General features: G+C 38.2%; 1 protein-coding gene across 11 annotated transcripts in view; it reads left to right on the top strand.

Annotated features, from left to right (window-relative positions):
- Positions 1 to 25,990, top strand: part of HSPG2 (heparan sulfate proteoglycan 2) — a 2,126,006-nt gene that overhangs the window by 906,786 nt on the left and 1,193,230 nt on the right. For all 11 annotated transcript variants that reach the window (XM_044063227.1, XM_044063230.1, XM_044063231.1 and 8 more), the window contains 3 exons: positions 4,327 to 4,506; positions 15,242 to 15,360; positions 20,296 to 20,407. In XM_044063227.1, the coding sequence (XP_043919162.1) occupies positions 4,327 to 4,506; positions 15,242 to 15,360; positions 20,296 to 20,407 (411 nt within the window). The remainder of the gene's footprint in view (positions 1 to 4,326; positions 4,507 to 15,241; positions 15,361 to 20,295; positions 20,408 to 25,990) is intronic.

The following is a 25,990-nucleotide window of genomic DNA, read 5'->3' on the forward strand; positions in this document are numbered from 1 at the left end:
TTTTCGTCTAAATACACCTCATGTTCGTTGTTCATTTAGCTCTGATCACAAGGCTCACTGTAACGGAAGACGTAGCTTTGGGCAGTAATTTATGAATAGTAGTACAAATCTTAATCAAGTGGTAAAAAACATTCACAATTTATCTGCAGTCTGTTTAGAGTTGCTTTGTGCAAAAGCCTTCCTAGCAAATACCTTTGAAATGCATAAACCAGGTAGACTCCAGTTCCCAAAACCTATTTAAATTGCATAAACCAACAGATCCTGCTGGGAATCAGTTGATCTCTTGCATGCCTCTGGAACTCTCTCCCTTCTCCCATCCGCACCACCACCAGCAGTCTCTCCTTGTTTAAAACCTCACTGCACTCGCACCTTACTTCGTAATGAAAGTACTCTTGCTCTCATCCAACCTAATTCTACCACACTTTCTTCTTAACTTTCCAAACTTTGTTGCCTGTCACTACCTCCTAAAGTTTTACATCCCTTGGGACATATTTGACAAATGACTAAAAAATGACCTCATTGTAATTGTAGCAAGCAGCTTGCTGTAGTTACTATGAGAGCTTCACACATGTCCACAAATGCAGTATTGTTGTTAATTTATGAAGCTGCAGTATAACTGCAATTCCATACTTCAGTGCCAGTACTGCACTCTCACATCATTGACACCTGATGATAATGCTTTCCTGAAAGCTTGTGTCTGAGGCAGACACTTCATTTGCCCCACCCTATTTGTGGCTAGGCAGGGGGATATGTACGTGGTATTCCCAAGATGGTGGCAGTAACCCTGATGGACATGCATGTAGGGGGAGACAATAGAATGCCACTGTGGTGATGTTGGTGCACATCAGAGCCATTGCTAGGACGAAAACAAATGACTAAAGCAAATTCCCAGTTGCTGGGATCCCACCAAGGATACAAACGCTGCCATAGCTGTCTGCATAACAGCTCCCAGGCCCACTATCACTCTCGCTGTGAAATACCCAGGACAGGAAAATGAATGGACTGGGCTGAAGAGGGATGCTTGATGGTCAGCAATCATGGGGTGGGCACACAACATCTTAAGTGGCTTACACTTATAAAATATGAAGACAGTTGCTTACCCTGTCTGTAGGCAAAGTTTTATCCTTAACATCGGAACAGTGAGTGCAACTTTCCAGTAATTTGAACTTTACTGTACCACCCCTGCTGTTACCCAGTCCATACAATCACCCAGAGCATTTAAATCTCATCTCACTTGAATAAGATGTTTCTTCCCATTTCCATTTTGTTGTTAATGGCTCGGCAGGTAACACACTCACCTTTGATGATGAAAGGTCAAAGGACTGTGGCTTCTGTTTCCACATTGTGAGCTTAGGCTCATGTTTCTAGATGTGACACTTCATTGCAAGATGGGGGGCAGCACTGCTGTGCTTTGGATGAGACATAAAATCTCGACCTATCTGCTCAAGTTGATGGTAGTGCAGATTGATGTAAAAATCCTATGACACTTGTCAAAAAGCAGAGGGAGTTTTCTCGTGCCCCAGCTATATATATCTGCCCATCACCTTTAAAAGAACTACAGGCCTAATGGGGCTTACATCAAATCTGTCTTCAGATTTAGTGCTAACTTTACCCCTCCTACCCATATTGTTGCTCCCACTATCCCTGAGAAATTAGTTTTCCCTGTAGTCACAATGGAACAGGTCTTAGAATTCCTATCAAAGGCTAAAAATAATACTTTCATGAGACCATACAACATACCAGGGTGCATTCTTATCAGTGATGAGTATGCACTACCTAAGGCTTTATTGCACCTTATCAGTGTTACATATGCACTATCTGAGGCTTTATTCCACCTTATCAGTGTTGCGTATGCACTATCTGAGTCTTTATTGCATCTTATCAGTGTAGAGTATGCACTATCTGAGGCTTTATTGCACCTTGTCAGTGTTGAGTATGCACTATCTGAGGCTTTATTGCACCTTATCAGTGTTGAGTATGCATTACCTGAGGCTTTATTGCACCTTATCAGTGTTGGGTATGTGCTACCTGAGGTTCTATTGCACCTTATCAGTGTTGAGTATGCACTACTTGAAGCATTAATGCATCTTATCAGTGATGGGTATGCACTACCTGAGGCTCTATTGCACCTTATCAGTGTTGAGTATGCACTACCTGAGGCTCTATTGCATCTTATCAGTGTTGAGTATGCACTACCTGAGGCTTTACTGCATCTTATCAGTGTTGAGTATGCACTACCTGAGGCTTTATTGCATCTTATCAGTGTTGAGTATGCACTACCTGAGGCTTTATTGCATCTTATCAGTGTTGAGTATGCACTACCTGAGGCTTTATTGCACCTTATCAGTGTTGAGTATGCACTACCTGAGGCTTTATTGCATTTTATCAGTGTTGAGTATGCTCTACCTGAGGGTTTACTGCACATTATCCATGTTGAGTATGCCATACCCGAAGCTTTATTGCACCTTATCAGTGCTGAGTATGCATTACCTGAGGCTCTGTTGCACCTTATCAGTGCTGAGTATGCACTACCTGAGGCTCTACTGCACCTTATCAGTGTTGAGCACCTGTTGAAGTTCAGCCTGTCTACATTGTTTGTTCCTTATTCCTGAAGACCATCCACTGTCACTCCCCTAACAAGGGTGGTCACCCAAAAGACCCAGATAATTATTGACCCGTCAGCCTCACCAGTGTAATATGCAAACCCTTGAATGTATCATAGTAAAACATGTTTATGCAGACATAGGAAACTTAAGTGAGCTAGATCCCTATCAGTTTGGTTTTGTGAATGGTAGGTCCTGTCTCCTGAACCTAGTAAAAAAGGTTACAGGGGCTGTGGGCAGTGGACGTTCTCTGCACACTGTTTATCTCAACCTGGCTAAGGCTTTTGACAGTATCCCTTATGCTGGTATTATTGAAAAATTGGACAAGATTAATGCAAACCCTTACATTTTCTTCTGGATTCCAAATTGTCTATCCAACAGATCACAAGTTCTGAAAGTTGTTGGTTCCCTCTCTGAATGTAAGTTTGTAACTAGTAGGGTGCCACATAGATCAGTTATGGGCACAAACATAGTACATTCAAACTAAATGAAGTAAAAGTGCAGCTTAGTAGCATTTTATAGAAAAGTTGTTCCTATTTCACGTGTTATAAATGATACTCCTCTTTAGAAAGATGCCGTCATTAGAGACCTAGGTGCTTACATGGATAGCTTTCTCTAAGTTGATCATCATGTTTTCACCACAGCCAAGAAATCCTTCTATCTTTTCCAGTTAATTTCCAAAGGAATATCCAAGGAAGTAATCCTACCACTGTACTCTTCCCTTTATCAGATCCGTCCACCCTGAATGCACCGGATCCCATCACTAAATATGCCATGTGTGTACAAATCCAAGTATTTTGCTCAACTGGAAAGGCTCAAAAGATTTCTAACCAAGAATGTTTATGTTCTTAAGTTCTTCCACGTCTTTGACAGAGCAGCATGAATGACACTTTCTATACTCAGTAGACTACAGGTAGCTGCAAGGTGACCTGTGTCTCACATTTTGAGTCATGAAAGACACGGTCCTATGTGACCTCCTATTTATTTACAAACCCGGCGGCTCTACAACCATCCGCACTAAGGACTTAAATCTACAGCAAATTAACAAGACTAGTTGAAGAGATAAGTTCCCTAACTCAACATATTAACCTAGCCTATGGAGTAAGTTACCACTACAGGTCAAGCAAATTACTGCTTTTTCTACCTTTAAGAATAGTGTTGATGACTGGATGGGAAGAAACAAATATATACCAGGGGTGTCATGCATGGCCCATTTTGATTTTGGAGGTTATCAAGTGTTTGCAAAGGGTGGTAAGAACTTTTTAAGTTTACTTAAAGGTGTGTATGGTTAGATATCTTATGGTTCATGTGATTTTCCTATGTTCCTATGTTATGGTAGCAGCTAAGGTAGATGTGAAAGATTCCACAGAAGTTCTCCAAAACAGGAGTGATGGGGAGTTTTCATAGTACTGTGGCCCATTTTTTCCCATTCATTGAACTATCTTTATCGATCACCACTGAAACAAGAATGTACAAGATGTAGTTGACATTTCTTATAAAGAGTCACTTCCTTAGCAATGTAGTATTAACTGAGTATAGTCAAAGTTAGTTGCCATTGAAAGCTCATTCAGATGAGGCAGATACATAAGTCTGACTTCTAGTTGCGATGACATACCAGTAATACCACTTCAAGTTCCTTCATAACTGTAAATATTGAGTAATACTGGTTCTGCTGCCTTAAATGTTTATTACCAAAATACTGACACACTTTGATTTTTTCCAGGTTACATCTTATGGTGGTGAACTTCAGTTCACTGTGACTTACAGAAGCTATCCTGGTTCTCTGCCTCTGTATGCTCACCCTGTTGTGGTTCTTCAGGGCAATGGTATCTCTCTGGAACACTTTTCTGAAATCAAACCTGCTATTGATATACCTACAACTTTTGTTGTGCCATTCAGAGAGGTGAGATATTGTGCTATGATTCTGGTACATTTTATCGCTTGTTGTTTATATTTGATCGAGAACTTTAGTTTTAGTCTTGTCCTTGCTTTAAGTAATTAACAACCATCCATCAAGTTTGTTAATTTAATCAACAGTTACAAAATGGATTACCTAAAGCAGACACTGTCATTTTTGAACATTTCTGCAGCTGAGATTTTATTAGTGTTGTAAGCAGAAATGCTACATTATTCTTTTCTCCTGTTTGTTTTATTGTCAAACTTCTTGATGTAACATCAAGGATTTTCTTAACCTGTGCTTGGTTGGGTATGATGTCTCTGTCAGTTGGAATTTGTTACTTTTTTCCATGCAAAAAATAAACATGTTTTAGGATGTCTGCATGTTCAGACAATGCACATTGTGTAATGTGTCAGCTGTATAAGTAAGCCTGTCACTGGACCCTGCAAATTCCTTTTTGATGCTTAAGCAATATTTTGATCCTTGAGATTGTCATAAAAATCCTGTGCGTGCATGCCTATATGGTAAAACGAGTGTTTATATGGCTGTCACATGACCAGTCAGGATCTGTGCAGGCATTACATGTACCATCTCATGAAAAAACATTACATTAGCAGCTAGTACAAGTGCCAGATATTAGTTCTAGCTACTGAATATGAAAAGAAGCAAAAGTTGCTAGTCCATTTCTCAGAGATAGTGCAAACCAAGAGCTGTATGCTTGAAGACATGCAGTATGGCCCTTCTTAGGGCTTGTCAGAGCATTTATGCAAGTACAGGCACCTGAAAGTCAGGTTCAGGCAGAAATGTAGTCAAAGTGAGTCTAGTGTTTGCTTTTTCCTATACCCTTCAGCTGGTGACCTTATCATCAACTAACAATGCTTTAAATACCAAATGGTTGACAGCAAAGTATCTTGCAGTGGCTGGCTGGAACCTATTGACACCCTGTCCATCACAGGCAGATCTCTTGAGTCATCCAGTCTTACACTGGGAGTACAGAGGGGACGTCCAAGATGGCTACACACTGATCAACAGCTTAATTTCAGATCTCCCAATGTGAAAACAGAAACTGAGGGAAAAAGGGCCAGTGAAATTATCAACTTGGAAAATAATCATTTACTGGATAGTTCTGGCTGGATGCCATCAAAGAAGAAATGTTGAGAACCCGAAAAAAATCAATGAGAAAGAGTGAAGAGAAAACACTGGGAAGAATTCTGCAGCTGCTCAGCAAAAAGCAGTTCAAATTTCAGCTTTGGTCCAAGGTATGTCTTCCAGTAATTTAGAAGAAAAAATAAATAAAATATACTCAGGTGTGAGTAAAATAATTAAAACATTCAATGAATATTTAAATTCAAAGCCTGGAAAATAGAAGCTTTAACTGGCAATTCAGATAAACTGATAAAACTGCAAAAAGCATATATTGAAATGAAAGCAATTCTTGAAGAGTATGATGCTTCTCTTGAAGAGTTGTTTCAAAAACTAAATAGTGCATTTAAAAGGCAGAGCACACAGAGAAAACCTGAGATTTTCTGCTGTACCTGAGAAACTGGAAGGAACAGATTGCAATAATTTTATGAAATCAGAAATAAACAACTGGACTGGTCTTCCACAGCAGGATTTGTTAATTAAAATGGTATGTCAAGTGTATCCTCCAAACTTGGCCATGAGAAAACAGGCAAGACCTATATTAGTGAAGATGCACTCATACTAGCAGAAAGAGTTAATCCAGACAAAACTGCAGAAGAAAGGAAAAATATTAGAAATTGGAGACAGCAGAGTGTTTGTAGAAAATGATTATATATACTAGGCAGAAGAGAAACAAATTTATATCAGCAATCAGTGAATGTCAAGAGGCAGGTCTGAGATTCAAGGTGCTTAGCCCAGCTGTCTTCAGAATATTTTTCCTGGAGGACGAAAGACATTTCTGGATGCAGAACAAGCTAAGAAGAAAGTAAAAAAAGTTAATTCAGCAAAATGTGAGCCATTAAGCAGAAGGGACTCTGCTTCTCATTCTTTTGACAATAAAGTTCATAGAGAGACTTTGCCAGTGTTTTTCCAGTGTTCCAAAGGAGTTGTTTGAGTGACACAAAAAAACACAAGGGTTGACTAGAAGTATCAGGAGTACATTGGACTTAACCAGAGTCTGTAATTGGGAGATGAGCAGAAAAAGGACTAGCAACACTGTAATTAATGCATAAATGGGAAACTGTAAATCAGCAGTTACATGTTTAAATTATGACTTAGCAAGAAAATTGGCTGAGAAAGACCATTAACTTTATTAAACTGGTGAAAGTACTGTAAAGCATATACCCAATTTTGTAATGTTTAGAAATGAAATTAAAAGAAAAAAGAAGAAACTACATGTAAAACAGTTTTTGTTCTTATTATTTGTATAAAAAGTTTATGATATAAACTGCATGCTATATTATAAAGCAATGTTGTATAATGTGCAGTTAGGATGGTATTTTAAATGAGTATGGAGGTATCTTTTCAGTGATTGTTGTATATGTTAATGGTATTAAAGTAAACAGGCAGTGTTTCTAAGTTGTAAGCCATATAGGCTTTACACTAAAACAAGATATGAAAAGGCTGGACTAAAGCAAATGTAAGTTAGTGTAATGCTGTGATCTTGGGTTGTTGGGGTGGGGAGTAAAATGTACTGATAATATTCAGAATTAAGATAATAATTCCTTTTTTTTACAAGTATGGCTGTCTAGAGTAATGTCCATAGCTTAAGCTATAACTAAAGTTTTTTTATAAGCAAATAGGCTTGAAAAATAAAACAAAATGATGAAAGGCATGAAAAATGCTAAGTTTCTTGCATCTGCAAAGATACTAGCTTCTTTTGCCCATTACAACATGTCCTTAGTTGAAGACAGGATGCCTGCAGCTAAAGACGGTTGGCCAGGGGAATTCTGTACATTGTGTTCTGGGTGAGATTAAAAAGATTCCTCCATGCACCTGCAAAGTTATTAGACTTTTTTTCATTGCTGACTACTTTTACATGGAGAGGAGCTGTCTGCAGATCAAAGGAATTCGTTCTGAGTGCTCTGAACATTATTTACTGAGAGAAATTTAAAAGTCAAAGATACTATAGCAAGCAATTCAGTGAAAAATAAAGTTTCAAATTATGGGAAGTAAATAAGAGATAGTAGCCTTCCCAGAAACCTTAATAGGTTGATGCATTTAATAGAACAGTGCACAGTTTAGCTTTATTTATTTTCATATAGCCAAAAGTTAATGTTTTTTGAAAGCATGCAAGCTGTTTTTCACATCTGGGAGAAGAATAAAGATAAGAAAAGACCAGACAACAGTTGGTGTAAGTGGAAACACAGGCTGCAACTTACACTTTAGCATAGATAACCTTTAGTTTGCATTAGGTAATACTTGTGGGTGCAGCAGTCAGTTTGGGGCAACTGTTCCTATCTGGAGGGTTAAACTTCATTTGCTGAAAATGTACATAGTTATGTGTATGTATTCTAAGTTAGTAGGTGATGGGTGTGTTCTGAAAATGCATTTAGTTTTTTCTTTCAGTTTTCTTTACAGCAAAAAGTCATTTAAAATATTATGTATGTTCAAATGGAGCTGATATAAAAAGCAACCGTATAAAAGACCAGCCTGCCAAGCATCAGAGTATGCATATAAGGCACATCTTGGAAGTACAAATTAAAAAAAAAATGCCATGTATACTAGGTGGGAACTGTAGCTTTTTATCATAATGGCCACTCTATCCATATTATCTTTGAATGTAAATGTCTCTGCAGCTAAAGACAAATGAAAACAGCATTAAATTATATTAAGAAATGCAGAGTACAAGAAGCATAGCTTTGGGAGATGCATTTGGAAATAAATAGGCATGTCATTTTGACAAGCAAAAAGTTCAGGATGGGTATTCATCAGAATATCTTGGACAGAGGAAAAGACAATTTGCTAGAGGGGCACCAATTGTGATAAAAGAGGAAAAAAAAACATTAGTGATAAATTTGTGGTTGTAAGGGGCTATTGGCAAGGGAAGCAGATGATGACAGCATATGTTTATATTCCATCAAAAACTGTTATTATGGAGCTTAAGAACATTTTGCGAGAAATAATCAGCTTTAAGTAGGGAATATTTCTTACTGGTAGGGAATGGAACTTGATTTGCAATAATAAGGAAGTGTCAGGTGGACGTAAAAGGGAAATATAACAAAAGAGGATAGATTCCTGATGAACTTTATCAAAATATTTGGTATGGAAGATGTGAATTCAGTAGAAGGAACTCAAACAGAATTTACCTATTATTCCCCAAAGTACAGTGACTGGGCTAAACTGGGTAGAAATTATATCTCACAGGAACATGTTCATTTAATGGAAAACTTGCACAGATAAAAACTTCCTAACCATTAGAAAGAGATGAACGAGTTATTAGAGAAGGGAGTGAGATAAAATGAAAATGGAATTTAAAAATGTGGTAAAAATAAAAAAAATAGACATATGATTAAGAAGTAGTAAATGCTTTGTGTCATGCATGAGTCCCCTCAAATTATCTATGGTATGATCCCAGTTATTCTTATCAGGGATAATATATAATTGTCAACCATGGGGATGTGTAAGGCCATTCTATAACCAAATGGGATAGGTTAGTTTGAGCACAAAAAAGGCAACTGGCTAGGATTAAAATGGCCTGCAAGGGCAGCTAGCCTAGTATTTACCTATTAGCTTATGAACCTATAGTAGGAATTATATTAAGGGGGTGACAAAGGATAAATTATTGCTGAAAAAAAAAAAGGAATCTCAACAAACAAGATGTGGAACAACTGCAGAGTGCTAAAGAGAAAGTAAGGCAGTATTTGGATAATATGGATGAGTTTAAAAAGATTGCTGTTAAGCAGCTGTTTTTTGATAATAACTGTAGAACACAAAAACATTTAGCACAATGAATTAGGCAACACAAAGTAGAAAGAACTGTAACCAGATGTAGGAGGCCTTTGACAAGAAAGATAACCAAAGATTTTATATAAGTAGCAGAGATATATCAGAAATTCTACGAAAATTGGTATAAAGCAGAGGAATGTGGAAATCAAGAAAGAGCACAAAAGGAAATATTTATGGTAAACTTAATTATTTCAAGATTATAGGAAGATGAGGCTCAACAGCTAATAGTTAAAATAGGTGTAGATAAGATAAAAATGATGACATATAATCAATCTGCAGGGAAATCTCCAAAAAGGGATAGTATTCTTGTGGAAATTGGGAAGTTAGGAGAGAAGAAAGTGATAAAGATGAAGAAGATTTTGTTTAATAGTATTTTAAAAGGAAGGAAAGCACCATCATCTTGGAAAAAAAATCTGTGATGGTTGTATTACCCATGGAGGGTAGAGGTCCTTAATATACAGCTTCATATAGACCCATTTCAGTTTGATGATTACAGAGTTTCATATTTATACTAGCTAAAAGAATAGCAAAGGCATTGCCAAAAATTAGCAAATTTGGATCACTGTGGTTTTGTGTAGGAAGGCAACCATTTGACAACATTAACAGAACAATGATGAAGCAGAATGTAAGAAAATACTACTATAAAATGCTACTATTTTTGGTGGGTCTTGATTCAGAGAAAGAATTCAGCAGAGTAAGCTAGAATTTTGTGACTAGGGCAGTGGAAACATTTGCATTCCAAGATACAGCAATACGTTTAATTAGGAGAATGTATGAAGGATCAGAAGCAAGAATTAAAGTGGGAGTGTTCTTCTCCGATATGTTGTATTTAAACAGAGGAAACAGGAATGAGTGTTCTCTTTCCCCTTTGTTATTTGCTTTATATTTAGCGCTATTGTCAAAAAACAAGGATATAATTGATATGGTAAACAAGAAAATCTGGCTTTATTTGCAGATGATATTATTTTGTACTTGTTAAATCTAGAAAAGGGCATCTTGGTGTTTTGGTATATTTTGAGACAGTGTCAGATCTTTTTGGGATATAAAAATTAATGAAGGTAAAACAAAGGGTGTACATTCATTTACTCGATGAAACGATCTCCAAACATTAGATTTTCCGTACCAGAATGTCAGTTTTCAAAGTGGCGAACAGTCGTAATGTCATACAAAACAGAGAATGCGACATTTCCGACTGCTCTACCACCTAAACAAGAGCTGCCATGGGTCAAAAAGGGGGGGATATTGTGTGTTTCACATATTTCCGGTTCGCAATTATGAGAACCTGCTGCACTACTTTCGCATGTTTTCCGGTTGGCCATCCACCGGCCGGTCAAATGAATGTACACCAAAACAAAGCCTGCAGTCATAAATTATGCGCACACACACACACACACACACACACACACACACACACACACTGGTTCAGCAACACCTGTATTTATAGGGACTTTGTAAGACGAAGCATGGATTTAAAGGCTTTAGTTATGGCAGCTGAGGATATGTGGGAAGAGACTTATTAAACTATATTACAACAACTGAGAAAATAAAAGTTCTTATTTATGGAAAGGGATAGTAAGATGCAAGCACTGAAAATGTTTTTAGTCCCGTTAATTTTATGTGCAGGTCAGGCATAATTTTAGCAAACAGAGGAGAAGGTGTGGACAATGACTAATAAAGAGTTGAAGGAATTTATCTGGGAGGGGAGGAAGGCAAGAATAAAGTTGGGTAAGCTGAATCTTCCAATAGAATAAGGTGGTTTAGGATTACGTGATTTGAAGGGATATTTTAGAGCTATGCAGTTAAGGCTCATCTACATAACACAAGCAGAAGGTTATAATTCAGAGTGGAAAGAGGTGATGATAAAAAGGGTGGGAGTTCAAGAAATAAGGAGAGAGTAGGATTTTGGATGTGTTTTCTTCATGCAAATAACAACAACCATACAGAATATTATACTCACAAAGTTGCAGAAAGTATTCTAAGAAGTAAGTCAACACAGGAATGAAGAAAGGAGATTTTGCCAATAGGGATGACTGCAAGAAGGGCTACAGAAAGTAAGCAAGAAGAGGCTGGAATATTCTGGAGAAAAACTGGCAAATGAGCCAATGTATTAGGGACAAATAACTAGAGAGATAAAGGTAGTAACATGGGATGAGGCCAAAATGAAGTTTGAAATGCAGGTTACAGACTGCACTTTCTTCCAGGGATTGATATCAGTGCATAGTCAGTGAGAAAGGGATAGGGGAGTGAAAGACCTGCTTTAGTAGAGTTTTTTTTTGTTGAATCTAGAACAGAAGCTGCTGTTAAAAAGGTTAATTGACAAGGCATGTAAAGTATTGCATACTAACTATAAGAATCAATAAGTTGAAGATAGAAAGGATTAGGAAGAGGAACTGGAAAATCATCCAAGTATGCAACAAAGTCCAGAAATTCTTGGGAAGAGTTTGTGTAAGTATTTGTATGCCCCAAGCAGACTTCACATAATTTTTCCTCAGGTAGCACATTTTGGAGGTGTGATGGAGAAGAAAGAGGTAAGTGGAAACATGTTTTTTGAGGACTGTAATGAGTTAGCAGACATTTTACGGAAAATATTGGGGGAGCAAATGGCTGTAAATAAGGAAATGGTTCTTGTGAGCTGGGACACGTGGTCTAAATTTCCTAGACACAGTAAGGCCCTTATAAGTTTGATTCTTTTTGCTGACAAAAAACAATTACTAGAAAATAGAAATCAAAATTTAAACCAGCTGCCTATATTTAAAGAAATGAATATTGTAAAAGAGATAAAAGAAATTGAAGTGAGATCCTTTGAAAAGGGAAGTATCAAATTACATAGATTTACATAGAATTTGTGAGCACAATACTTACAGAATAGTGAGTAATGTTGGACTGACTGACAGCTGTCATAAAGAAAGAAAACATTTATGCAATGTATAATGTATGTAAATGAAAAAAAATATTAATATTGTTTGTTTTCATTTCTATTGATGTATTTCTGCATACGTCTTAAGTAATTTAATAAAAGTGTTTAAAAAGTTACCTGTTGTGAAGGTATTTGGCTCCCTTCCCTTCTGCATGTATCATTCGTCCATGTCTTTGCTCCTTCAAAGGTGAGCAGATTAATGAGAATTAGCAATCCGTAATTCATCAGTATGTTTTGTTTTCATCTAACAGAAGGTCTGTTGAAACACATGGTATATGCCACTGGCTTGACTTGCTCTGAAGATATAGTCTTGGATTAAATATAACAAAGTACTCTCCTTTCTTATTGATGCTAAGGTTTGGGCTATTTTGAAATGAGCCAAAGATGTGTTGTTTTGCCTGACTCACTGGCACAACGGATGGATTTCTGGTCATGTTCCAGACAGTTAGGCTTTGACTACCACCCTTGCAATAAAGGAACCAGGCAATGACAGGGAGAAATGAAGAGGTGTGACATACACTGTTTCCCTGGGTGGGAGTTGCTCAAACTCGGGGTCACATTGGACATTACTAACTTCATAGCAGATACCAGAAAGCTCATCACACGTGCCTTGGGAGTTGGGTAGGAGTGTTTGGAGGGAATGCCCCTTGCGGAAGTGAAGGAACAGCCTCTGCTGTCATCCCATAACACACCCCTCCCTGTACCTTGCTTTAGCACATGCAATAAGGATAGGGGAACCAAAAGAAGAAAACATTGGACCACCCCCAAATGGCCATCTGAATGGTGGAACCTTCCCAACCAGTCCTAATCCTGATGATGGGGAATGTATGGGCTAACTGGCCGTGAAGTGAGGTTGAGGACTGACAGAGAAGGGGGGGTAAAAAGTACCTAAAAAGTGAATTTTATGGACAGTCATTGTTTGTAATATCACTTCCCTTCAGAGATTTCACATTCAGCATGACACTGCTTATGATTTTTTTTCAGAAAAAAGGAAATGTAACTTTTCATTTTAGACCTATGATTATTTTATAATGGAGGTAGATGAAGTGATTCAGGAATGACTAGTCCTGGGTGAGTACGGTATCCATCATTGTGCTTGAACCATTTGGAAGATCTTTGCTAGGTCTATGAACTCTTCCCATAATGACATTGAAGAATGTGATTGGTCCCTGAAAAGTAAACAAACAAACAGGCTGAACAATGCATGGGAATGTACCTTGTAAAATAATGTCACTGCATTTTGTTTCACTTTGAAAACATCTCCAAAGGTTTTTCATTCATCAGTTATGAGCAATTTGGAATATAACCTTTTTAATTTTTTTGTGCGTTAGTAGTAAATGTAGTGATTGTTCAGGGTACATATTTAGTCTTTGCCTTTCCACTAGGAATATCACCAAGTCATTTCTTGGCCATCATCTGCATTAGGCTGCTGAAGATCTGAGAGATAATATAGCAGAGCAAACTGATTAACAATTCATTATAGTGCCTTCAGGATTTCTACAGAATGCTTATTTGTCACACGCTATTGTTATGGCAGATATATCTGAAACTGCAGCATTGTTGTGGTTCCAGAGTTCTGAAAGAGACTGGGTCTGATCTGTTGTAAGAAGATAAGAGTAGTTCTTTTAGTGAACAGTTAATAATATTGAAAACATACACACACACACACACACACACACACACACACACACACACACACACACACACACACAAACTTTTTTTTCACACTTAACATTTATTTCTGATGAGAATGTGGATGGGGGTGGATACAACATTGTGAGTTGCCAGGCTAGCCTTTGTCTTGTTAAGGAAGCTGTGTTTTGAAGTCACTATGTGGAAATTATGTTGAGCCCTAATGGCAGGTGCCTGTACTTTTTCCTGTGAAAGCCGACACTTAAAGTTTGTCTGTTTTTGCTCCGACCCACACCTGAGTATCACTTCTTTGACTGTCCTTCCCTATGGAATGACCAGTGGAAGGGGTGGTGTCATTACTGGGGGTTCTAGGCACTGGAAGTGGTGCTGTCATTAATGGGAGGGTCTAGACACTTGGACTGGTGCTATTAGTAGGTGAGTCTAGGCACTGGGAGTGATGCTATCATTAATGGAGGGATCTAGGCACTGGAAGTGGTGCTGTTATTAGTGGGGGGGGTGTAGGTATTTTCCTTTAATAGTGCTGTGGAGGTGCAACAGACATTATACAGGACTGCCCCTTGTTTGCCTGAATGATGCAACAGACACCCCAACCCTCATGAGGTAAATACTTATTTAGCTGCCTAGTCTCCTGAAAGCAGTTTAGAAAGAGCATATGTAACTGGATATGTGCCTGTCCCACCCTAATACAATGAAAACACTCTGTCTTTTCCCCTTTCATTTACCCTTCTAGCCCAGGACTGCTAAATAGTCCTAGGTTGAGTAGGTTGCAGTCAGGGTTCTGTCCTGCTCCACTACAGAGCCAATTAGTTTTTATTTTTTTTTTTGGATATTCATAAGCCAACATATTCAGCTAAATGAGTACATACTAAGATCAGTTGTAAAGTTTTCGGATTCTTAAAAGAGTAATTTAACGGACATTTATTTGTGTAATTTGCACATATTTAAATATGCTACATATTTTGATGTGTCATGCTTTTCCATAGCTGAGCATGCAGTTTTTAGCTTATTTTGTTTTATGAATGATCCAGAAACAAGAAAGTAAAAATATGAGTGAACAAAAAAATGTAACTGTTAAAAGAGACAAGGATTTGCAGCTATACTTGGAATATTTTTTTTATCTTTGATTTGGAACCTTAAGACTGGAAATTGGTTTCATCAGGGAATGTGAAAAAAAAATGCTTTGAAATGTCTTTCTTAAACGACCTAATAGAGAATTGTCAGTTTAATGTAATTATGTGTGCATTCTTTCCCCAATTCTAGTCTGCCTGGCGACGTGCTGATGGACAACCCAGTACAAGAGAGCATCTCCTTATGGCATTGGCAGATATTAGTACCTTGTTGATCAGGGCATCCTACTCTGAAGCCATGACTGAGACCAGGTAATGTACTGTCATACCATTTCTCTTAGTGCAGTTTTAGCAGTTACAGCAGTAGTGGAAGTAACCATAGTCTGATATGGACAAGTCACCTGGAAGTAACATGATTTTGACATGGGCAGGCCACCTGTCATAATAGTGGAAGTAACATAATTTTGACAAGAACGGGCCACCTATCATAGTAGTGGAAGTAACATGATTTTGACATGGGCAGGCCACCTTATTTTTTTATTTTATTTAACATTTGTTTACTGGGAAAGTCCAACTTGGAACAAAGACAATTTTCAGGAGAAACCCTGGGAGAAATGCTCCAGATACATGTTTATCTAATGTGGGAGGAAACCGGAGCACCCGGAGGAAGCCCACACAAATGCAGGGAGGACATGCAGACTCTGGACAGAAGGCACCCCAGCCAAGAATCAAACCTGAGAACCTCCTGCTGTGAGACGGCAACACTACCACTGCACCACTGCACCGACCACCTGGCATCTTATCTGTGCTAACGAGTAATCGTTGCCAGGTAGTTTCCTGCTGCTGATTTTAAATGTCAGATTACTGATCATTTGTAAGACTTAAGCACTGATTTTGCTTGCTACTATGTGTAGTATGTAGGTACTCTGCAAGAAAAAAGACACGTAATCCTCTTAATTGGCTCTCTGATGAAGGGCAGCATTTCATTACATAGAGCTGAAGTATTAAGGGAATTCTTCAGTCTGAAGACCAGTTCTGACATGTTTTTGAATGGTGAGATCTGAAACATATGTGGGCTGACATGCATTCTTCCATTTCTGTGCAGAGATTCCTGGGAGGAGGAGTTTGTTTATCTTTGTATTTTGGCCGTCATGGTGTTCCACCAGCTTTCTATTTGTTATTTAACCTGGGTTGCTTCAGTAATGCGCATCCACAGACATCCCGTTAATACTGACTCCTGTTTTCTGAAAGCAGAATAAACTTGGATGAGCTGTTACCCTCAGCATCTGGCCTACTCTCCTCTGCCACTCCTCATCAGATGTAGTTACTTTTTACCTATTTTCTTGTAATGAGTGGTTGCTTTTCCTACAGTTTTCGACTTAACCTGCTTTTATCCTGCCTGTACCCCTGCACCTGCCATACCTTTCCTTGTCCTTCAAGTTAGTAATGCCCCCCATTTCTGAGGCTTCAATAACCACCAAAATTCTCTGGTAGGGTCTTCCATCTGAACTGCTAAGCTAGTGCTACAGAGCATAGAAAGTCTAAAGTTCTTCTCTGGACACTTTACTCGTGTTATTTGCTAAAGTTCTTCTCTGGACACTTTACTCGTGTTATTTGCTAAGCTAGTGCTACAGAGCACAGAAAGTCTAATGTTCTTCTCTGGACACTTTACTCGTGTTATTTGCTAAGCTAGTGCTACAGAGCACAGAAAGTCTAAAGTTCTTCTCTGGACACGTTACTCGTGTTATTTGCATTGTTTCTTTTATGCTGAGTATAGATCGGTCCTTTATTCATAATCTAATCTGGAATACATGACTGACCCTTTAGTTCCCCTTTGCATTTCAGTGTCACCACTTGCTGCATTTTATTTCACATTCACATATTCTGATTTAGATATCCATGTTTTCATCTTCTCTTTTTTCAGCATTGCTCAAACCTCTCAATATTCTCTAGTGGCCCAAACAACACTCTAATCCAGCAAAGAAATTCAACTAAATAATTACATTTTATCCCTGCCATACTGCCACAGCTGTCAGATGTACCTCATTTTGCAGAACGTTCCTCATTTTCAGTCATAGATTTTGATCTGTTTCTTACAAATTTCTTTTTCTGGCAAGTCATGGAGGATTGCAATTATTAAATTATGGTAGACATTTCACTTTCAGATTTCATATCCTTATAAACATGAATGCAAACACAAACCATGATAAACCAGCAACTTTTTAAGTGTATAAGAGCAAATTTAAAACCCATTCCTGGTTTTGTGCCTTTGTAGCTCATTATTTTTTGGCTTTGCCCCTGATTTTTGTGTTTGGTACATTACAGTTTAGACCACACATAGAGTGCTGCAGCACTCAGGTTTGACTGCAAATGCAAAACAGGTATTTAAAAGCGAGTGTTGCATTAACAAAAGATCGGAATCGGCTGGTCGCATCCCTCCAACACTTTGCGCCCAGGGCAACTGCCCATCTCACCCCACCCTAGCTATGCTAAGGCTTATCTTGTAACACTTCTACTCAGTTGCCTTTATCGTCCTCTGTGAAGTAACATTGTTCAGTTCCTCTCCATTCTTTTGTTTCCCTTCTTAAACTTTCAAAGAACTCTACATTTTCTTATGCATCTGTTTAGGGTATTGTTGACCTCTGCCCTGCGTGCACTAAAACCTTTTGGTAATACTTTATGTGATATACAGATATCTATGTGCCATGTAGTAGCTGCACATATTCTCTTGTATCTTCCAGACTTTCCCGATTTTTGTCATATTTGAATGTGTGAATGACTTTTTGAAAATCATGACGTCAGTTTGAGATATTTCTTGGTAATGAAGGCTCTCATGAACTTGTACACACACGCACACACACACACACACACATATATATGTATATATATATATATATATATATATACATATATATATATATATATATATATATATATATATATATGTGTGTGTGATCACTACAGCATACCGAAATTCTGAATCCCGAGGACCAGAATCTCGAGATTGCGGAATCTCAAATGTAGTGAATGAGGATTGCCGTACAGTGCGGAGTGGGAACTTTGCCGTTCACTCCAATGTAATGCGATCTCGGCGTTGATATATTTAAGTTGCAGGGGGTATGGGGGCTGCAGGGGGGCTTATTCCCCTGCATACATGTTAGAATAGTTTGTTGTACGTTTTTTTTTTTTTTTTTAAGTTACGAGATTCCGCAATCTCAAGATTCTGGTCCTCGGGATTGAGCGTCTCGGTATTGTGGAATTTCAGTAGTCTGTAGTGATCCCATATATATATATATATATATATATATATATATATATATATATGTGTGTGTGTGTGTGTGTGTAGATATATATATATATATATATATATATATATATATATATATATGTGTGTGTGTGTGTGTAGATATATATATATATATATATATATATATATATATATATATATATATATATATATATATATTTATATATATATATATATATTTATATATATGTATATGGTTCACCTTCACAAGATCGAATATATGAATACTCGAAATGCATAAGCCCAAGCCCAAAATCTCAAGTATTCATATACTCGAAATTGTGAAGGGACACAAAGGGAAAGAAAGAAACACTTTTTCCTAACATTTTTGCCCCCCACACCCCCCTACTTAAATATACCAACTCCAAGATCGCACTACAGCAAAAGAGATGGAAATGTACCATTACATGCTATATGCATAAGCGCACAACGGGACACTTTCCATTTCTCCACTGAAGTGCGGTCATAAAACCTGCACATTAAGGAAGGAACAGTACAGGGGGACCCAGCCCCCTACAAAAAGGTATGTAAAACCCTTAATCTAATTTTTTACACTTCCAGTTCACAATTTCGAGTTACTGAAACTTGAGATTTTGAACTCAATCTTATGAGTTTCGAGCTTTCAGTAATTTGATCTTGTGAAGGGGAACCATATATGTATATATGTATATATGTGTATATATATATATATATATATATATATATATATATATATATATATATATATATATATAAGCACTACTTTCTGTCAAAATGGAAACTCCTCAATATCTGGCAGAGCTGGTTTAGCTGATTGAATATCAGTTGATCAAAATGTACCTTTGTCAGTACAAGATGGCTGTACAGTGGGTATTGGGGAATTTGCCCTTTCACCACAGTAGTGAGAACTCAAAGTTGGTATATATAATTTGCAAGTGGTATGGGGGTGCCAGCTCCCACATGGGGGGTGCAGGGGGATTGCACCCCCGTGATAAATGTTTTTTTTTTCAATCCTTTGTGGATTGATATTTTGTTTTTTGACAATTATGTATCGATCATTGTAGGATTCACTGATTGTCTTGCTGGAAGGTTATGCTTCCATATATATGGATGTCATTCACACCATCAAATCTGCTGCTGACTGACAGACTGAATGACTGTGAAATGTGATTGATTGTTATCTTCAACGTAATTTTAAGATTTTGGATTAATGGAACATGGAATGGTTGCAGGTAAGGTAAGTGTGGGTTTGGGAAAGTAATGCCAAAACATGTCGATATTCTGAATGTTTCATCATTAAGGGGTAGGAATGTTTGTGTGAGTGTAGGTGGGTTATGGTAGGGTTAAGTGAGGGTATAGTTGTACTGATGTGTGTGCATGTTCCTGCAAGTTTGCATGTGTCCAAGCTGTATAGATTAGTGGTTGTGTTACAGAATGCGTTTTTAAAGGGAAAGGTGTAGGCATAGGGTTAGGGGCAGGGTTAGGGTTAGCAGGTATTGGTAAGGTGGGTAGGGGAACTTCCCCTCCTGTACCACCTTACTCATATCTCCTAACCTTAACCCTGCACCTTACTATTCAAAACCCCTTTCTGTAACACCACCACTATTCAGACAAACATGGTCTAAATGTGTGGTGGAATTCTGGTGTTCCAATTGCAAAAGGAAAATGTTTCCTTTTCCTCTAATTTTTGTTTTACGTGTTTTGAATTTTTTGATGTGTTGAATTTCAAAACACTAGCATTGGTCACTTCAGTTTCATTGTCTTTACATTCTGGTAATTTTATGTATATTTATATATATGCGTGTGTGTCGGTGTATGTGTGTGTGTGTGTGTGTGTGTGTGTGTGTGTGTGTGTGTATGTATATATGTGTAAAACACTTTGGATTTGTTGATTTATTTTCTGTGTATTCAGGAACTTAAAGTTACTGAAAGTTTAATATGCTTTTCCATTTACATTTCAGGCTCTCTAACCTCCACATGGATGTTGCCACTCCTTATTCCACAGGTGAAGATCAGGCTGGGGAGGTGGAGCATTGTGAATGTCCACTAGGTTATCGTGGGCCATCTTGTCAGGTAAAAGAACTGGACAGAAATGGCAGTTCTGTTTAAAACAGCAGTTTGTTGTTTCATTCCATTTTAACATTTCTTTCCTCAGCTGTTTTGCACATTGCCTGTTTTCCTGTTTAAAGTTTGTTTATGACGGTCATAGGTTCATTAGTGTGTACTAGGCTAATGGCCCAGGAGCCTTTATAAGCCTAGCCTGTAGAAGTGCCCTGGCATTATGCCACCCAACGTTAGTTCCCAGTGCCTCTATCAAGTAGAGCCACTGCAATGATCCCCGGGGGGTGAACTTTCTAATTCCCATCTACTCATCAAGATTTCTGTTGAAGAGGGCCAGTTAGGTGCTCTGCTTCAAATGTATGGGAAGTCTATTCCAGACCATCGGCAGTCTCTGGGTTATGAACCTGTCCCTCCAGCATGTTCTGTTGATTGGGGTAATGACGTTGAGGTCCTTGGAGCGTGTGGTGTGGAGGGATTTGGATTTCTTTAGATGTAGCATTTCTAACAGAGCTGGGTCAGACATGGCTTTGTAAGTCATGCCTTTTTGGCAATGCCACTGTCTCCAACCATATAACATAGCTGGTCCCACTACCCTCTTGTAGACCTTCCCTTTCACTCTTACTGGTACTCGTCTTTCAGAAATCACTCCTGACACTCTTCTCCACCCACTCCATTCTGTCTCTACTCTCTTCTTCACCTCTCTTCCAAACTCACTATTACTCTGAACTGTTGATCCCAAGTATTTAAACTCATCCACCTTCGCCGACTCTACTCCTTGCATCCTCACAATTCCTCTATCCTCCCTCTCATTCACACACATATATTCTGTCTTAGTCCTGTTGACCTTCATTCCTCTTCTCTGTAGAGCATATCTCCATCTCTCCAGGGTCTCCTCCACCTGTTCCCTACTCTCACTACAGATCATATTGTCATCTGCAAACATCATAGTCCACGGGGACTCCTGTCTGATCTCGTCTGTCAACTTGTCCATTACCACTGCAAATAAGAAAGGGCTCAGAGCTGATCCTTGATATAATCCCACCTCCACCTTAAATGCATCTGTCACTTCCACCGCAGACCTCACCGCTGTCACACTACCCTTGTACATATCCTGTACCACTCTTACATACTTCTTTGACACTCCCGACTTCCTCATACAATACCACAACTCCTCTGTAGGCACCCTTTTCTCTAAGTCTACAAAAACACAATTCAGCTCCTTCTGACCTTTTCTGTACTTCTTCATCAGCACTCTCAGAGCAAACATCACATCTGTAGTGCTCTTTCCTGGCATGAAACCATACTGCTGATCACTAATCATCACGTCCCTTCTTAACCTAGCTTCCACTACTGTTTCCCATAACTTCATGCTGTGACTGATCAGTTTAATCCCTCTGTAGTTACTACAGCTCTGCACATCACCCTTATTCTTACAAATTGGTACCAAAACACTTTTTCTCCATTCCTCAGGCATCCTCTCACTTTCCAAGATTTCATTAAACAGTCTGGTTAGAAACTCCACTGCCATTTCACCTAAACACATCCATGCTTCCACAGGTATGTCATCTGGACCAACAGCCTTTCCATTCTTCATCCTCTTCATAGCTATCCTTACTTCCTCCTTGCTAATCCACTGCACTTCATGATTCACTATCCGCACATCATCCAACCTTCTCTCCCTCTCATTCTCTTCATTCATCAACCCCTCAAAGTACTCTTTCCATCTCCTGAACACACTCTCCTCACTTGTGAGTAAGTTTCCCTCATTATCCTTTATCACCTTTACCTGCTGTACATCTTTCCTAGCTCGATCCCTCTGTCTAGCCAATCGGTACAGGTCCTTTTCTTCCTCCTTAGTGTCCAACCTTTCATACAAGTCTTCATATGCCTTATTCTTACCCTTCGCCACCTCTCTCTTTGCCATGCACCTCATCTCCTTATACTCCTGTCTACTTTCTTCATCTAATAAAAAACAAGCAGGCGACAGCTGGAACCTTCAGCTGCAACAGTATGTATGTATAAAACAATTTTATTTAACCTTTTTCGTTTGCTCAGGAAACAAACTTCTTCAGATACCATTCAAAATTTTTTTAAAAAACAGGTTTTAAAGGTTACACTCAAAGCATGTGTCTATCCTGACCAATCAGCAAGAAATATATCTCACATCTACTCCTCCCTCTCTTAAAATAACATGCTACGGTATATCTACATTCATTAATTTCAATGTTAACAAAGTCCATCTATTACTATGATGCATAACTACATCTACCTAACTAAAACATCATTTTGTTGATGAATTTTATATATATATATATATATATATATATATATATATATATATATATATATTTAATATATTTCTATTCATACATAATACTAAAACATTAAATTATCCATCTACATGTACACTAAAACTTGGAAACGCATATAAACTACTAAATACATCGCTTACTCACTCAAATGACAGGAAAAATGAGTTCAACAAAATTATTCTAAACAAATTCCTATTATTATTGTTAACCTCGTGTCTTTTTAGCTACTTAATTTCATTTTTTCACGTTCTTCAATTTCAAAATACAACTAATTGAACATGAGTCATTTATATCTGGACAATTATATGCATTAAGGAATATCTGCCAATACAACTCAAGCTCTTCCAATAATAATGATACAGCCACCCCACCCCCCCCCCCCGCTATCCAAAGGTATTTTATCAACCACTTTATATTTAAATTTATGGTCTTTATGTACTGATATGTGTTTTGCTAAGGCATTGTCTGTCTTATTTTTGCTGATGGCATATTGGCGTTTGTAAATACGGTCTTGAAGCCTACACTCTGTTTTATCAATATAAAAAAAAAAAAAACAGCACTGGCACTTAGCTAAATAAACCATATACTTCGAGTTGCAATTAAATTTCTGCTTGAGTTTATATTGTGAGTCATTTATATTGCATGAGTTGCCCACTTCAATAAATCTAGAAAAGTTGCAACATTCACATTTGAACATACCGGGAATTTTTAGCCTATGCCTATGTTGTTCTAACAAATTTTTCAAATTATTTCCCCTCCTAAATATAACTCTGGGGGACACACCCAGTTTTCTAAATAACATTGGATTAATCCTAAATAAAGTCCAATTCTTCTTTGGGATCTTAACCACCATGTGGCTATCAGTATAATACCTGATGTGAAGTATTGTACATAACTCTCCTGTACTACAACTGTTTTAGCTTCCTTAAGTAATATTCTGTTTATTGCTACTTTATATCTAGAATGAAAAAAAACATCTGTTTTATTGTTTATTAATCCTTTACTTACCTTGTAACAATATTTTTATACTTTGTGTATCTGTGTGGAGCTTTTCTCCCCTGGCCTCTACTGAAAATGGAAATATGTCCAGCTAGACTAGCCCGGTCAACAAATGTAAAATAAATAAATAAAATTCATCAATAAAATGATGTTATAGTTAGGTTAATGTAGTTATGCAACATAGTAGTAGATAGACTTTGTTAACATTGAAATTATTGAATGTAGATATACCGTAGCATGTTATTTTAAGAGAGGGAGGAGTAGATGTGAAATATATTTCTTGTTGATTGGTTGGGATAGACACATGATCTGAGTGTAACCTTTAAAACCTGTTTATTAAAAAAAATGTAATGGTATCTGAAGAAGTTTGTTTCCTGAGCAAACGAAAAACGTTAAATAAAATTGTTTTATACATTAGCCATTGCAGATTTATATATTATCTTTTGCAGGTGAAGGTTCCAGCTGTCACCTGCTTGTTTTCTGTTTTGTTTCTATCGTTTTTGTGGCTGTGGTTTTTCCCTACTTTCTTCATCTCTCTGACAGTCCCACTTCTCCTTTGCCAACCTCTTTCTCTGTATACTCTACTGTACTTCCTCATTCCACCATGTCTCCTTATCGTCCTTCCTCTGTCCAGATGTCATACTAAGCACCTTTCTAGTTGTCTCCCTTACTAGCTCTGCTGTAGTTACCCAGCTATTTGGTAACTCTTCACTGCCACCCAGTGCCTGTCTTAACTCTTCCCTGAACTCCACCTCACAATTCCACCATTTGATCCTTGGTGCTGCCCTTACACTCCTCCTCCTCTTCTTGATCACCAACGTTGTCCTACAAACCACCATCCTATGCTGCCTAACTACACTTTCCCCAGTCACCACTTTACAGTCTCCAATCTCCTTCAAACTGGCCCTCCTACATAAGATATAATCCACCTGTGTGCATCTTCCACCACTCTTGTATGTCACCCTATACTACTCCCTCTTGTTAAAATACATATTCACCACAGCCATGTCCATCCTTTTCGCAAAATCCACTACCATCTGATCTTCTGCATTCCTTTGCTTAACACCATACCTGCCATCACTTCCTCATCCCCTCTGTTCCCTTCACCAACATGCCCATTGAAATCTGCTCCAATCACCACTTTCTCACCCTTGGGTACAATCATCACCACTTCTTCCAACTCACTCCAAAATTTTTCTTTCTCATCCATCGCGCACCCAACTAGTGGAGCATATGCACTAACAACATTCATCATTACACCATCAATTTCCAGCTTCATAAACATCACTCTATCCAACACTCTTTTCACCTCCAAAACACTGTTCCTTCAGGAAAACTCCTACACCATTTCTCCTCCCATCCACACCATGATAAAACAATTTGAACCCACCTCTGTTACACCTTACTCCCCTCCCATCTGGTCTCTTGCACACACAATATACCAACCTTCCTTCTGTCCATCATATTGGCTATCTCTCTCCCTATACCAGTCATACTGCCAACATTCAAAGTTCCGACCTTCACTATCACAGTCCTAGCCTTTCTCCTCTCTTTCTGCCTTCGGCCATGCCTTCCTCCTCTTCTCCTCCTTCGGCCAACAGTAGCCCAATTTTCGCCAGCACCCTGTTGGCTAACAGTACTGGTGGTGGTCGTTGTTAACCCGGGCTTCGACCGAACCGGTATGTAAATATTTACTGCTATCCACATTAAATGATTTGGTGAAGTTTTACACAGGATGCCCTTCATGATGCAACCCTCCCCATTTATCCGGGCTTGGGACTGGCACAGAGAAATGCACTGGCTTGTGCATCCCCAATGGCTGGGTTACAATAGTAGAAAGATCACTTGTAGAAAAAATATTCGATGTATTTTGAGTAGAATTAAGAAATTCCTGTCCGAAACAAAAATTCACAGGCAGAGCATCAAGAAAGTGCTGTTCTCACCCTGACATCTTGGCCACTCCCCCAGCCTCTATTTTCTGAATTATATGAAGTCTGAAACTCCGATGTATGTCATTATTTAGTGACTTCAGTCCTCAGCAGTTCTTCAGAAAACCACAAATTTTATGAGGAACAGTCCAAATATATGAAGCAAAATCTAGATATTCTGCAAAAAATCTGGACAGTTGAGAGGCAAGGTGAATGTAAACATATACTGATCTCTAAGTGCCTTATGGCCTTAAAAGCCAGCAAAACACTTACCTTTTTTTCTGTAATTAGTAGTAGATGGAGCAGATAAAGCTTCATGCACTGCAAAGAATTAAGATAGTGTGTCCAATGTTTAG

The sequence above is a fragment of the Protopterus annectens genome, chromosome 2.part1, assembly GCF_019279795.1.
Source record: "Protopterus annectens isolate FY-2018-M chromosome 2.part1, PAN1.0, whole genome shotgun sequence".
In the NCBI taxonomy this organism is placed as follows: Eukaryota; Metazoa; Chordata; order Ceratodontiformes; family Protopteridae; genus Protopterus; species Protopterus annectens.